This window comes from Aricia agestis, chromosome 6, assembly GCF_905147365.1.
Source record: "Aricia agestis chromosome 6, ilAriAges1.1, whole genome shotgun sequence".
In the NCBI taxonomy this organism is placed as follows: Eukaryota; Metazoa; Arthropoda; class Insecta; order Lepidoptera; family Lycaenidae; genus Aricia; species Aricia agestis.
In genome coordinates, this window is record NC_056411.1 from 108,270 (window position 1) to 124,816 (window position 16,547).

Genomic DNA, 16,547 nt, shown 5'->3' on the forward strand with positions numbered 1-16,547 from the left:
CACGAAACGTTAAAAGGCTCAATCGACGTGAGAGTAGAAATCGAAACAGACCAAGAAATACCTGATCAGACAGCTGCATATTGTCTGATTTTAAACGACTGCATATTTGAGTATAAGCCTTTGAGTAATATCGTTAAGAAAATATCATGAATAGTAATACAATAATCGTTGACTTACAAGGATTTAAAAATAATAATAACGACTTTTTAGTAAAAGAATTATGTATAGCCACTCGACAGCATACACATACATTTTATGTTAAACCACCATACCCATTCTCAGCGCTAACCGATGATGAAAAAAAGAATGTTCGGTGGTTAGAAAGAAATAGAGGGTTTCGATGGAGCGAAGGCTATATCGATTACAGAGAATTCAGAAGAATTATTAAACCTTACTTAAAAGACCGAAACATTATCGTAAAAGGTGAAGAGAAAGTGAAATGGGTGAAAGAACTGTGTGATCATAATAATATTGTAGATATAAGTTACAAAGACATTCCAAGATTTAACATTCTGTACGATCTGTATTGTAAGGAAGAATCGTATAACTGTTTTATTCATAAGAAGTATTGTGCATTAAAAAATGTATTATGTTTAAAAAAATGGTGTTTAGAAAATAATGTACACTTTCAATAAAAAATAACTTATATTTATTGCTTTTTATTTAAATAATTAAAGTTGAATGAAATAGAAATAAAACAAATATATTCACATCACACATACAATTTATTTAAGCAATAATTACGTACACATTAATTTACAAAACAAACCCTAACTTATATTATTTTCATACAAATTATATATCTTGCAATTTTATCGACTTATTCATTCTAAAGTCTATTGCGACCCTACAGCTAAAACAAATACTTAATACCAAAGTAAACTAAAACCAACTCGTATAACTGTAATTACATATTTTTTTTGATATATTACTGACTAACTTCTCGGTTTGGTCCATTATTTCATCACCGTTTTCATTCACAACATATTGTGCGGATAACAAAAAATTATCATCGTCTATACTGTCACAATGTTGCTGGGATCCATCTAAATCAAACACTGAGATCTTTATCAGACGGAAACCTTTTTTGGGAACGCTGTTTACCACAAACGAATGAACTGGGATATTATGTAGTTTACTTAGTGCACTTTTAGAAACACATTTTTTTCTTAATTTTGCTGGACGACGTTCCCGAATCTCAGCGTTCGGCTTTTGCTGAGCTTTCATTTTTAAAAACTCTTCAGTAAATCCTTCCAAAGGATCTTGAGCATACTGGAAAGTATCCCCATATTCATGTCGGTAGACATTGTCTTCGGATGTAGCAGTCAAATCTTCTACGCGTTCCATTATCTGTAAAAAAAGAAAATATTTAACACCAAATCAGCAATCTTTGGAATTAACGATTATTTTTTAAATGTATTTTAATGACTTAAATCAATAATAAATCAACTTACCGTTGTGTAGTCAGGTCCAAGACTCTATTACCAAAAAATACGTAAATTATGTACACGTGAGTAACTATAATATAAGTTAAGTTTTGTTTTGTAAATTATGTAGACGTGAGTAACTAATTACAGTGCTTATCGACGCAAGAATGAATACTAAAACAAAGTCTTCACATTATTATAGTGATTGCATCATGTAGGTGGCATTATTATGAATGAGGACTCATGTTACAAACAGTACCGCGCGCTCATATATACGTAGCGTAGGTTGTACTACCTGTAGCCCTAGCATGGCCACCAGTAGAAACGCGAAAGTAGGTATAGACAAACTGTGGACTTGAGGTGCCATTCCGATCTTTAACGCGACTAATTGCGACCGACAAGAATTCAATTATAATGCCACTTTATGACAGATTATAGCCTATGTCATAAAGTAGGATATTATTTGAATTTTTAGGACTATAGTCTGTCATAAAGTGGCATTTTAATTGAATTTTTCGGAACGAAAAAAGATCGGAATGACACCTCAAGTCCACAGTTTGTCTATACTTTCGTATTTGTACTGGCGGCCATGCTAGGGATATTGGCATGCGCGCGCGGCACGTGTGGATTCAGATTACTCAAGTAAAGCATGTTTCAACTTGATAAAACTTTACGTTACTTGAATTTAGCATCAGCCTGCAGGTTTGCTTGCAAAATCTATGTAGTTGAGAAATAATAAATAAAACAAATTTATTTAGTAAATGATATTTTATTTCTAAATCTACATAATATACATACTAAATACACAGGTTATGCTAAGAAAGTAAATAATACAAAGAATTTCTTAATTAGGTACAGCTTATTAAATCTAGTTAAAAGTTAAATATACTAGTATGTCCCCATGATTTAGTTGAAATTTTATCTTTAGATATGACTCTCTTGTCATCATCACCAGACAGAGCAACTTTCTTCACAGCACATGTGTACAACTCGTGTTTTATTGACTTAAATAAAACATTTGTTTTATGAACAATGTTGCCTTCGTACAGAGTTTTTTGGTAATCAGTAACATTGAAATTGCTGACAATATTTTTCTTAATTCCTTTCGCTTTTTTGATTGTGCTATTTATGGTTTTAATACAATATAACTTTGAACGAAGGCCTACAAATTCACTTATGATTTTACCCGCCATTTCATCCTTGAACAAACCAGGAACTTTTTTATTTTGAATGGGTAAATCATATTGATTAGTATTACAAAAATTACTAGTATCAAAGTAAGGCAAAAAATGTTTTTTTATGTCATCATAAAAATCATGGGTCCGTATATGATATACAAAACTATCAGTGTCCGTGTAACACATCTGTACATTATTTTTATAAAAAGGTTTAATAACAGAGTAATGAAAGTTATACATATGACTTTTTGACAATTCTAGTACGGTAAAACCAATGTATATTGGTTTATCCAAAATTATTTGATCAGAGTTTAATTGTACCGCAACTAGATTTTCACTAAAAATTGTCACGCTATGGAAATTTGGACGAGCGATAAGCTTTTGTGCACATTGCCTTTTCTTAGTCACATTATTATTATCAACCCACTGATTAACTAAATGCACATTGACCCTCTTCTCATTATTTTCTAAAGTTTTTCCAAACACACTGTTATTCAAGAGTTTGAAAAAGTCTTGTTCAAATGTTGAGGAACTTTTTTGTCTCAGAGCAGTATTCAAATCAATGTATTGTTTCAAATACGGGCTTTGTCGAAAACTAATCACTCGATGAATTTTCTTTAATATTAAACCATGTTTAAAACATGTTTGCAAGTGAATGTAATGTATAACATACTTAAATTTATCATATAAATTTGGAACTAGTTTGAAAGTTTTCCCCCCGGGTGGAATGCATTTTTCAGAACAAAATGGTAAATCATTATGTAAGTTATGTAAATGTTTAGGATATTGTAAATCCACTTCTAGAATATAACCACACTCTGCATCAATCGGTATTTCGGTTACATTTAATTTGTTGATTTCTTGTTCATTGAGAAATCTGAAATCTGATAATGGTAAATATTGACACATACTATATCCATATAAATTATTACAATCAATATAAGTGACGTAGGAAGGAGATTCTGATGGTTTGTAATTTTCTAAGTAAGGATTATTTGCTTTTGCATGTCTATGAGAGCACAGACATACTCCTCCCCTGATACCACTCTGTAACATGCGCACCATCGACAAGTCATCGATAAGTTCCAATTGTATTCCTGTTTTTAATAACATCGCATCAAAAGATAAACTGGGTGCTGTTAAGTAAAAAGCTGGGTCTAATTGATAGTGTTGCTTGCAAGTCTGTCTAAAATTTTCAAAGATATCTGCCAGTAAAAGCACATCAGTTTTTAGATATAAATCCGTATAACTACCTAAATCTTTGATTTGAAATGTTGACCAAATTAAGCACGCGTGCTGGTAATCCTCATCAGAAATATCATGATCAGTTAGGGAACTATAAAAGCATTTTTTTGGGGGTAGACTTTTTTCGTCATACCGCTTCCACGAGTTCATATATTCGTATGGATAAATGCCTTTACGAGTGAGTAACTGAAATTCATCTTCATCGGGGAAATGATTTTGTAAGTTTTTAAACATTTCCGGTTTTAATGTCTCTGACAATTTACTTAAGCTTGTTCCCAAAAACTTAAATGAATCCACGAATCGAAGTTGAAAAAACTGATTATTCGTAACTGGTACAAATTTGGTAAATGAGATGTAGTTTTCTTTTGTTTTAGGTATTATTTTAATATTACCAGGAACCTCACCTAACGCTTTTATAAAAAGATGACAATCATAACCAGCTAAGTTATGAAAAAAAATGGGGACGAATGAAGGGCGTTTATACTGTAAATTACAAAACGGATGCGCAGCTCCGCGGTAACGACCAGTAACGTGGCAATGGTCACGGACTTTGTCCGAAAAAATAAAATTTTCACAAATATGACAACGTGTGGCATTATCAAAATCAGACTTATCCGCCGTAGAAAATATCATAGGGACTGGTGTACTAAGTATATCAAATATTTTTTGTACGTCTTTAAGAATCGAATCTACAAACTGCTTATCACAACCAGGTCCTCGATATGATACGTACCGATTGTAACTAGGGTCATCACGACAAACAATATAATAACCAAAAGCTATAGGTAAATGTTGGTGCAATGTAGTCGTATTTTTGCTAGAAGAACAGTTAGCTTCAGTATTGGTTTGTAGCATCGACTCAAAATCTGCGTAAATACAAAAAGGCATGTTTTGTTTTCGAGCATAGTTTTTAAATTTAATTACTGAGCCCTTATTTGGGAGGACAGTTACAACGCCTCCACATAAATGGTTTTCAACTTCCTTAGAAGTACTGAAAAATATCAAGCACAAATCACAGAAGTACAATTTGCTGTGATGAGATGTAACTTGGCTTCTAAACAGTCTAGAAGGTTCTTTGATCAAACAATAATGAGAAGTGTTATTATTTTCTAGATACAACAAATGTATAATTTTCTCGTTGCATGTTTTATTAATGTCTGATTTATACAACGGCCCAACAATAGTTTTACTTTTTTTTAAACCATAAATTATGAACTTAATATTAGGATTATTTTTTTCAAAAATTTTAATGTCATGGAAAGTCACAGGAAAAAACATTCCATTTATATTAAATAATTCACGAAAATTAGGATATGATGAAATTCTTTCAGGGTGATTTTTAGCTGGATATAAGGCTGCTGTCACACTCCATAGAAAGCAATGCTGATCTTTATTCATAATATTTAAACACGCCTTTTTAGCCTGAATTGATTTGGGTAAACTGATAAAACTCGAACCGCTAAGTGGTTGATATTTATTGATATTAATCTCAATGTATAAATTATTTAAAAATGTCCACCCACTGTCACGATCCTCAAATTCCTCTATACTAGTTTTTAAATAACTAACTGTTTCCAAATATATTTTTTCAAAATCATAATTACTATGTAATATTTTATTCTTGGTTCCAAAAGATTTTATTTCTTGTGAATTATTGTTGAACTTCAAAAACGTCCCAAATAGTTCGAAATTAACCTTAACACATGAATGTTTAATAAGGTTTTCATCTAAAAGAGATTTTAACTTGTTACGAATTTCGAAAAAAAATATATCTACTGAAGCTAACTGAAGTTGATCAAGAGGTAATATCTTATAAGTTACAATACGATTACGAAATGCAGAGCTGACGATTTCTACACCATCACTGTATTCTATTGTCTTACTACTTTTTCTATGTGAATTACTTCGCAAATGACCTACCCATGATTTACTATGTACAGATACGTTACACGTCGTACAGAAAGGCATTTTTTTATATTAAAAAAGGCAATGCTATCAAAACAATAATACAGTAACCGATATTAATGTAAAAAAAAATAAAAAGGTTATAAATCTATTCTAGTATAATAAAAAGAAAATTAATATCTACTATAAATTGATTAACTGTAAACCTACTTAGTAAATTTTATTTTTTGTCACTGTAATGGACGGGCTCTGACTCCTCAAACTCGGTAAAAGCTTGTCCTAAGAAGCCTTGCAGTGCCTCCCAAGACGATGATGACTCGTCGCACTGGAGCTTCACACTTACCAGCGCCGTCTTGTATCGCACATTAGCAGCGTGAGACACGTAGTCCGATTTTTTGTAGATCTTGAGGTCCACAAAATATTCGCCACCGGTCTTCGCAGTCCGACGAGACGTTCCCGTAGAAACTCGGCTGGAGAAGCTTGATATTATTTCCCCGCCACGAGATTTGGGTTCACTGCAACTAGCTTCCTCAGCCCGCAAGATATTGAATAAGTCCGGTCTCCTTGTTCTGTAAAAATACAAAATTAACATATCATTAAAATACAATAATCGAGAAAAAATATTAGTAAAAAAACAAACAAAATAGGAATAAGTGTATTGCACATTCACTTTTGACTGTAAACAATTAGGTGCCTAGTTTTATCAGACTTCAACAGGATACTGAACTAAGTTTTGATAAATAATAAAAAGTAGGAAATCATTGTATGCAAACTGAATTATGGTGGTTGGGACTGTGTTGACTATTACAGACACTTTGTAAGTAATTAAAAACCAGCAGAATCAGAAATAGAATTTCAGCAAACGTAAAGTATATAATAATCGAACTTACCGTGTAGTTATAACTTCGTGCGGCGAGGAGTATTTTCGCTTTCGTTGAGCACTTTTGTCTGATGAGGTGCGGGTCAACTCCAGCGGAGGCGATGAGTCGCGTTGCTTTTCGGGGCCGGCCTTGCGTTTGCTGCTTGACGCCTTTGACTTCTTTTTCGGTGCTACCGACACCACAGATGGGGCCTCAAACTCTGAATCGGACCTATTAAAGAAGAAATATAAATTATTTTCCCATCTTGATGAATTAATCACAAAAAAGAATAATAATATTAATTCTATACTCACTGACATTTTATATTCTTTTATTTCTCGTTGAAATTGAAGACTGGTGCGAAGCCACTTGAAAAATTGTGACTTGTTCCAACGTGCATCGCCTTTTATGTTGGAAAAAGGTCTTTGTCATCAAAAATGTGTAAAAGTTATCAAGCGCGAGTTGATACGTATGTGCGTATGTTTGTCCGTTTTAATGTTATATAATTTTGCTTGATTTTAAATAACAATTACTTAATAATAATTAATCCGTTTTTCGTTTAATTAATGTTTAGTAAAGTTTTTTATTTATTGTTATTTATTCTACATAATATAGTTTATTCTACATTTTTAGGAAATATACTAATATTAATTATATATTATAAGCAATTCTTAGTTGTTTACTAACGTTATATGGAATGTAAATTTTCTGAAATAAATGGTTTGATTTGATTTGACTGATCATGCATCCAAATTTTCAAAATCTAGATAAGTATCTTTATACATCTGTGCATTTTTTTAAGCATGTTAAATGTTGCATACTTTTATAGCGAATTTAATCTTGAACCAATACCTAATTCCCAAGAAGAGATTAAATTAAATAAATTATTTTGTTTAAACAAGCAAGTAAATCCGAATATTTAAAGTGTGTATGTGAATTGTGATAATATGGTAATTATGAAATATAAACGCTTCATAAACGTTATTTAAACTAATGATGCCTTAAGTACAACTTTCGACCTTATTATTGATCAATGTAGCTGAATATGGAATAAAATTGAATAAAGACGAATCTACGTGGCGCGCTCGCTGCGGCGTTTCATTGAAATGCTTTGTAATTGTATCTCTGCCGCTGTCCATAGTAGGGAGGCGAGCAAGCTAATTTTGTAGTTACTCGAGTGACATGGGGACCTAGTAGATTTCGTAGATTAAGTAATGAGGAGAAAAAAATATTATGACAGTGGGGCAATGACAAAATGCAGCTATTTAGAAGTTAAAAAAGTAATTATATATAAAAATTGTCTTAAAAGGGAATTTATTATTCAATTTAAGGAAACAAACATGTAATCGTCAAGCAGGATTAAAAAAATAAATCAAGAAGGCTTTGTTTTTTAAATATGGACTTTAATTTTTGAAAATTTCAAATCTTTATATCTTTCCCTTTACTTTAAGTGCTTTAAATAAAAGCTTATTTGGGGTCTACACAACGTTCTCTATTTTAATCTGACAATTTGATACTTAAAAATATTTTTTTAACGCCCCACTCAGATAAGCTGATTTCTATACCACGTTAACTAGAGACATGTGGGAAGCATACACAAGCTTAATATAATTAGCTTAATTAAATAAGCTGACGCGCTCGAGCAACTGCAGAAATCCTCTCTTCGGCTCCCCTACCGTAAAACGAGTGTTGGTTTTACAGTATGTATGTGTAATATTATATTCTTGTTTGACAGCTTGCACTTTTTTCCAGATCAGGGATGTGAACTAGAAGCGAGAACTCGATTAAAGAGATAATTTAAGAGGCGATCAGTTTTTACCCTATAAATCCAATAAATTATAAATGAATATTGTGGGTAATAAACATGATTATTTTACCTCCAATCAAATTATGAAAATTATCATCCTTTAAATTCATTTACGCATATATAATATGCGTAACGACATCAATGTGACAATTATTTGTTTCAAAAATTATTTACAAGCACGGTCTATCGATGTTTATAATTCCTTATTTTACTTAGTTATGAATTTGACGCATGGTTTAATTTTTATTGGATAAATCTTATCGAATTTATTCATGTCTTACTGATTATTTGTATAACTATTAATTTGAATTATCGCAACACTATGTTGGGATGGATAACTTCACGTTTCAACACAGGAACATCGTGTGTGCATGTATTTGCGTGCGACTAATAGAGTTACCAACTTTTTTCTATCATATATAATACTTATTTATCATATATAGTTATCAACTTAAAAAATATAGTAGATGACAAAAAAAGAAAAAATAAAATAATCACGTGGCACGCACACAATACAATACAACGTTTTTGGAATAAGATTCATTTTAGCTTGACTGCGTTCTGCTTTACGCAAAATATAGTAGTTTCGCCTACTATTTTTTAGAAATATAGTATTTGATCACTTAAAATAGTAGGATACTATAATATTATATAGTAGGTTTGACAACCCTAGCGACTCAGTCGTTCTGCAGTTCCTATGATTTCCCGTCTTGGCTGATGGCTCATTCATTTGCAACGCAGTGCGCAGAGGTATCATCGTGGTTTCAGCTCAGTACATCAAAAGTGTATGGGAAGATAAAAGAATAGTTAAAAGTAAGTGTAGTAGTTATTGTATTCATTATAGATTTAATTCATTACACAATTATTTAAGTTTTGATTTAAATTGATAATATTTTAGTTTTTGAAATAGATTCATTATTAATAAATAATATTAATAATGTATCAATGTAATAACATTGATACATTTTAAAATTAAATAATTACCAATATATTTATTCGTTACCCATCAAATATTTAAATCTAATGTGGTAGTCTTATTGAATAGTATTTTCCTATATTAGCTTCATGATTTTATTGCATTAACTTTTTTACAGAGTAGGTATGGCAGGGATGAGTTATAAATTTAATTGAATAATGTAATATGATATAAATATCTTACCTTATTCATAAAACACTATTATACTTTTACGTGTGTTGTTTGATGGAAAAAAAAATATATATTTATTTTTTTCATTTTTTCAGATGCTTGAAAATTAGAGAAGTTCATCAAAAATCACAGCGGAACGCAGAAAAAGGATTAGACCAGGCATTATTTAATTGTAAGTAAATTTGAATCTAAATGTATCTAGTTTATTGAATGAGGTTTATGTAGTAGATACCATATTAGAGGTAATTATTTAATCAGAATAATAATTAATAACCGATAGTTATTTTAATAATAACAAATTTAAATATAAAAATTCATAATATATTTCCTGTAAAACTGTTATTGCATAATATAACGTTAAAATTTTCGAGATTATTTGAATGCCAATAAGTCAAAGAAACATAATTAATCCATAATTTTTAGATGAAACATTACTCAAACATCCTTAATCGTCGTCGTAGTTTTAAAGTACTCGTGACTCTAAATGGTGATTATATGTAAGTGTGGATGTACATAACATTCGGTTTTCCTTTTCCAGATCGGATGATCAATGACGAAGAATTCTACATGACACAAACGAAGACATTATTTTGTTTATTTGTATAAATGCATAAAAAACTGGTGTTTAATTATTGATAAGATCCTAAATTCCTATCCCCTGAAATGTAAGCTTAAACATACTAAACATCATAGTGTGTTAGTATATTTAAGCCGAGGTATGTTTTTTGGTAAAAAAGTAGGTGATCTTACCATGGGCCGTAACCGATCACGAGTTAGGAGTATGATCGGTACGTGATCTTACCCACGGTAAATGGCACACTGACACACCGAAGTTAGCGAGGGCGTGAGCGAACAGAGGTGTATGTCATGAGCATGTCAATTCATTTACCATCAGTTGATGCATAAACGTAAGTGGCACACTGACACACCAAAGTGAGCGAGGGCGCGAGCGGACAGAGGTGCATGTCGTGAGCATGTCATTTCATTTACCATCAGTTGATGCATAAACGAACAGGAGTTATTGGGCATTCTGTCCCACCTTCACCAAAGTGAGCGAGCGCGCGAGCGAACGGAGGTGGGACAGAATGCCCAATAACTCCCTACTCTTAATAATAATTAATCCGTTTTTCGTTTAATTAATGTTTAGTAAAGTTTTTTATTTATTGTTATTTATTCTACATAATATAGTTTGTTCTACATTTTTAGGAAATATACTAATATTAATTATATATTATAAGCAATTCTTAGTTGTTTACTAACGTTATATGGAATGTAAATTTTCTGAAATAAATGGTTTGATTTGATTTGACTGATCATGCATCCAAATTTTCAAAATCTAGATAAGTATCTTTATACATCTGTGCATTTTTTTAAGCATGTTAAATGTTGCATACTTTTATAGCGAATTTAATCTTGAACCAATACCTAATTCCCAAGAAGAGATTAAATTAAATAAATTATTTTGTTTAAACAAGCAAGTAAATCCGAATATTTAATGTGTGTATGTGAATTGTGATAATATGGTAATTATGAAATATAAACGCTTCATAAACGTTATTTAAACTAATGATGCCTTAAGTACAACTTTCGACCTTATTATTGATCAATGTAGCTGAATATGGAATAAAATTGAATAAAGACGAATCTACGTGGCGCGCTCGCTGCGGCGTTTCATTGAAATGCTTTGTAATTGTATCTCTGCCGCTGTCCATAGTAGGGAGGCGAGCAAGCTAATTTTGTAGTTACTCGAGTGACATGGGGACCTAGTAGATTTCGTAGATTAAGTAATGAGGAGAAAAAAATATTATGACAGTGGGGCAATGACAAAATGCAGCTATTTAGAAGTTAAAAAAGTAATTATATATAAAAATTGTCTTAAAAGGGAATTTATTATTCAATTTAAGGAAACAAACATGTAATCGTCAAGCAGGATTAAAAAAATAAATCAAGAAGGCTTTGTTTTTTAAATATGGACTTTAATTTTTGAAAATTTCAAATCTTTATATCTTTCCCTTTACTTTAAGTGCTTTAAATAAAAGCTTATTTGGGGTCTACACAACGTTCTCTATTTTAATCTGACAATTTGATACTTAAAAATATTTTTTTTAACGCCCCACTCAGATAAGCTGATTTCTATACCACGTTAACTAGAGACATGTGGGAAGCATACACAAGCTTAATATAATTAGCTTAATTAAATAAGCTGACGCGCTCGAGCAACTGCAGAAATCCTCTCTTCGGCTCCCCTACCGTAAAACGAGTGTTGGTTTTACAGTATGTATGTGTAATATTATATTCTTGTTTGACAGCTTGCACTTTTTTCCAGATCAGGGATGTGAACTAGAAGCGAGAACTCGATTAAAGAGATAATTTAAGAGGCGATCAGTTTTTACCCTATAAATCCAATAAATTATAAATGAATATTGTGGGTAATAAACATGATTATTTTACCTCCAATCAAATTATGAAAATTATCATCCTTTAAATTCATTTACGCATATATAATATGCGTAACGACATCAATGTGACAATTATTTGTTTCAAAAATTATTTACAAGCACGGTCTATCGATGTTTATAATTCCTTATTTTACTTAGTTATGAATTTGACGCATGGTTTAATTTTTATTGGATAAATCTTATCGAATTTATTCATGTCTTACTGATTATTTGTATAACTATTAATTTGAATTATCGCAACACCATGTTGGGATGGATAACTTCACGTTTCAACACAGGAACATCGTGTGTGCATGTATTTGCGTGCGACTAATAGAGTTACCAACTTTTTTCTATCATATATAATACTTATTTATCATATTATATAGTTATCAACTTAAAAAATATAGTAGATGACAAAAAAAGAAAAAATAAAATAATCACGTGGCACGCACACAATACAATACAACGTTTTTGGAATAAGATTCATTTTAGCTTGACTGCGTTCTGCTTTACGCAAAATATAGTAGTTTCGCCTACTATTTTTTTAGAAATATAGTATTTGATCACTTAAAATAGTAGGATACTATAATATTATATAGTAGGTTTGACAACCCTAGCGACTCAGTCGTTCTGCAGTTCCTATGATTTCCCGTCTTGGCTGATGGCTCATTCATTTGCAACGCAGTGCGCAGAGGTATCATCGTGGTTTCAGCTCAGTACATCAAAAGTGTATGGGAAGATAAAGGAATAGTTAAAAGTAAGTGTAGTAGTTATTGTATTCATTATAGATTTAATTCATTACACAATTATTTAAGTTTTGATTTAAATTGATAATATTTTAGTTTTTGAAATAGATTCATTATTAATAAATAATATTAATAATGTATCAATGTAATAACATTGATACATTTTAAAATTAAATAATTACCAATATATTTATTCGTTACCCATCAAATATTTAAATCTAATGTGGTAGTCTTATTGAATAGTATTTTCCTATATTAGCTTCATGATTTTATTGCATTAACTTTTTTACAGAGTAGGTATGGCAGGGATGAGTTATAAATTTAATTGAATAATGTAATATGATATAAATATCTTACCTTATTCATAAAACACTATTATACTTTTACGTGTGTTGTTTGATGGAAAAAAAAATATATATTTATTTTTTTCATTTTTTCAGATGCTTGAAAATTAGAGAAGTTCATCAAAAATCACAGCGGAACGCAGAAAAAGGATTAGACCAGGCATTATTTAATTGTAAGTAAATTTGAATCTAAATGTATCTAGTTTATTGAATGAGGTTTATGTAGTAGATACCATATTAGAGGTAATTATTTAATCAGAATAATAATTAATAACCGATAGTTATTTTAATAATAACAAATTTAAATATAAAAATTCATAATATATTTCCTGTAAAACTGTTATTGCATAATATAACGTTAAAATTTTCGAGATTATTTGAATGCCAATAAGTCAAAGAAACATAATTAATCCATAATTTTTAGATGAAACATTACTCAAACATCCTTAATCGTCGTCGTAGTTTTAAAGTACTCGTGACTCTAAATGGTGATTTTATGTAAGTGTGGATGTACATAACATTCGGTTTTCTTTTTCCAGATCGGATGATCAATGACGAAGAATTCTACATGACACAAACGAAGACATTATTTTGTTTATTTGTATAAATGCATAAAAAACTGGTGTTTAATTATTGATAAGATCCTAAATTCCTATCCCCTGAAATGTAAGCTTAAACATACTAAACATCATAGTGTGTTAGTATATTTAAGCCGAGGTATGTTTTTTGGTAAAAAAGTAGGTGATCTTACCATGGGCCGTAACCGATCACGAGTTAGGAGTATGATCGGTACGTGATCTTACCCACGGTAAATGGCACACTGACACACCGAAGTTAGCGAGGGCGTGAGCGAACAGAGGTGTATGTCATGAGCATGTCAATTCATTTACCATCAGTTGATGCATAAACGTAAGTGGCACACTGACACACCAAAGTGAGCGAGGGCGCGAGCGGACAGAGGTGCATGTCGTGAGCATGTCATTTCATTTACCATCAGTTGATGCATAAACGAACAGGAGTTATTGGGCATTCTGTCCCACCTTCACCAAAGTGAGCGAGCGCGCGAGCGAACGGAGGTGGGACAGAATGCCCAATAACTCCCTACTCATGTAAATTAAAGACGTAAATTAAAGAAGAATTTTTTTTCCCCCGCTGGCAACCCTACTATTATCTTGTCATTGTAATATCTCCCGATTAAAAATTGTAAAATAATTATAAATCTTTAATAAACTGTTAAAAATAGTTAATAAGTTAATTATAATAGGTAGTAGTAATAAGATAAATAATGAATCTCAGTGCTGTGAACAAGTTTTGTGTAAAATTGAAAGTGACCTACGTCAACGGCGATCAGCTGTCAAGGTAATTTAAATTTTGTATTAAAAACGCTCAAAACTCAACAGAAATCTTTTAAATTGGATTATAATTTTATTATTTACTATTACGAGCTGATATAAATTGATGATAGGCCATAATAATCACCATAATATCACAATTCACCGCTAGAGGAAAGCAATATATCAGCTGTTTCGTTATAGGTTACTTAGGCCGGTCCGTGGAACTGATGAACCTTGTCGTTCCTTTTTAACAACCCTCTTACCTCACTCTAGCTTGCGTGACCCCTCTACACCGACCAAATATCTCAACATCTAAAGATATCGAGTGACAGGATCATATAAGGAGGACTTGGTTAGATCTATTCCACTGCCATTGTAGTTATTTAGAAAATTAAACACATTTCGTTGTCACTTGCTTTATGCTATATTTCTTGATAGGTTAGCTTGTAGGCCTGGCATAGACTTGTATCTTCTTTAACATCTTACACACCCCACTCTAGCTTGCGTGACCCCTCTACACCGAGCATATATCTCACCATCTAAAGATATCGAGTGGTTGGGTCTCTCTGAAGATATTGGAAAGTGTCAGGTGTGCAAGCTAATAGATAGTTGGGTCATTGATAGACAGATAAGTCAATTAATTAACTGATTATCTTATAGTTTACTGTTAGCTATTATGATGACTAGAGGAACCCTGGCTCGTCAGACTGAGGAGCAACTCCGTCTGACACTTCAGGAACTTAAGGAGTGTAAAAATCAAAATGAAATATTGCTTTCTGAACGCGAGGATCATGAAAAAGACATGTTAAATATTATTAAAAGAAATAGCGACTTAAAAATTGAATTGAATAAGTTAAACATAAATTATGAGGAATTGTGTCAAAAGAATATTCAATTACAAGATATGGTGGACAGCTTCGACCAGTGTAGGGATGAGTATGAGGAGGCCCTGAGCAACACTACCATGTGGAAGAGAGACTCGATGAAGCCCATACACAGATTAAGTCGCTTGAAACCGAAATTCATGAACACAAATCCTCACAAACATGAAACTTGTTCCAAGAAATATTTGGGAGGGATCCTAGTATTATAGACAAAGATGTCACAAACAATAAGAATACTTTATTACCAATAATTGATTTAACGGGTGATGACAGCATACCTTCCTACACATTTCAAAGCAAAAATAAACTAAAAAAATATATAAAAATTAATAAATGCATTAAAAAAACCAGAAAATTATTAATAAATAATAAGAAAAATATTATTAAACTAACGAAAGTTGCTAAAGACAAAATCTTAATAAGGAACAAATATTTAGCTAGTACCAAGGAATTGGAAAGTACGATATGTTCATATGAGGCAGAGGTATGCAGTCTCCAATCAGAAATTACATATTTACATGCCTCCCTCCAATCTGTTACTAAAAGATATGAACTGGCACAACTGGAAATATCTAGTCATATATCAGCGTTGAACACTTTGCTTAAGGAGTCCCATTATAATGAAGAAAGACTTAACACCCGGTTTCTGAAAGGCTGATCAACTCTAAAATTAACTAATCGCCTGTTCAATCTCTTGTCAAGTAACAATTGGGTTGCTAGAAGCACGGTTAGTTAGTTTAATTTGATCAGCGCGTCAGTTGACGGTAGCTGTTCAATTTGACTCGAGAACGATATGTCAACCGCCATTTTGGGTTTCCGAAACGCTTGTCAAGCCGTGATCTTAGATTAAAGGTTTGTTAAAAGCTGTGTCAACTAATCGGTAATTGTGGGTGAATTAACTTGTGAATTCAATTTATTTTTTATATGAATCTACATTTTCTCTTTGAAACTACGTTACTACAAGGTTCGTAAACACATTTATTATGAAGTTTTAATAAAAATTCGTTAGAAATACGTTGATTATGCAAATAAACTGTTATTTGCAGTACTCGTTTTATTTGCAAAAAATGTATATTATAATCAATTTCATTTCTATAATGAAGAAGAATTTAGGATTCGGTATCGTCTGAAAAATTGAAATTCGGAATTCTGACAAAAGAACGAAAATAAACAAATCGCATGTCAAATCAAAATGATCACAGATTAGTTAATTTTCGTCTGATCAATGT

The 16,547-nt window shown here is 31.6% G+C and overlaps 1 protein-coding gene and 3 long non-coding RNA genes across 6 annotated transcripts; 2 read left to right on the forward strand and 2 right to left on the reverse strand.

The window, feature by feature from the left end:
* Nucleotides 1–706: 706 nt before the first annotated feature.
* LOC121728309 lies at nucleotides 707–1,888 on the reverse strand. Its single transcript, XR_006035776.1, has 2 exons — nucleotides 1,455–1,888; nucleotides 707–1,350 (listed from the first exon to the last, which is right to left on the reverse strand). It is a non-coding gene; the product is annotated as an uncharacterized LOC121728309 (long non-coding RNA).
* Nucleotides 1,889–5,885: 3,997 nt separating this feature from the next.
* On the reverse strand, nucleotides 5,886–16,261 carry LOC121728306. Of its 3 annotated transcripts, none has more exons than XM_042116458.1 (3): nucleotides 6,950–7,107; nucleotides 6,646–6,848; nucleotides 5,886–6,324 (listed from the first exon to the last, which is right to left on the reverse strand). In XM_042116458.1, exons 1-3 carry the CDS (start codon nucleotides 7,013–7,015, stop codon nucleotides 5,976–5,978), a joined length of 618 nt encoding a protein of 205 aa, XP_041972392.1. In that variant the 5' UTR covers nucleotides 7,016–7,107; the 3' UTR covers nucleotides 5,886–5,975. The 3 variants fall into 3 exon arrangements, with proteins under 3 accessions (XP_041972392.1, XP_041972393.1, XP_041972394.1); XM_042116459.1 differs by lacking the exon at nucleotides 6,950–7,107 and adding an exon at nucleotides 16,253–16,261 and having other exon boundaries at nucleotides 5,887–6,324; nucleotides 6,646–6,846; XM_042116460.1 differs by having other exon boundaries at nucleotides 5,887–6,324; nucleotides 6,646–6,846; nucleotides 6,934–7,106.
* LOC121728308 lies at nucleotides 9,055–10,189 on the forward strand. The gene is made up of 3 exons (XR_006035775.1): nucleotides 9,055–9,235; nucleotides 9,665–9,741; nucleotides 10,108–10,189. It is a non-coding gene; the product is annotated as an uncharacterized LOC121728308 (long non-coding RNA).
* On the forward strand, nucleotides 12,614–13,721 carry LOC121728307. The gene is made up of 3 exons (XR_006035774.1): nucleotides 12,614–12,767; nucleotides 13,197–13,273; nucleotides 13,640–13,721. It is a non-coding gene; the product is annotated as an uncharacterized LOC121728307 (long non-coding RNA).
* Nucleotides 16,262–16,547: the final 286 nt, after the last annotated feature.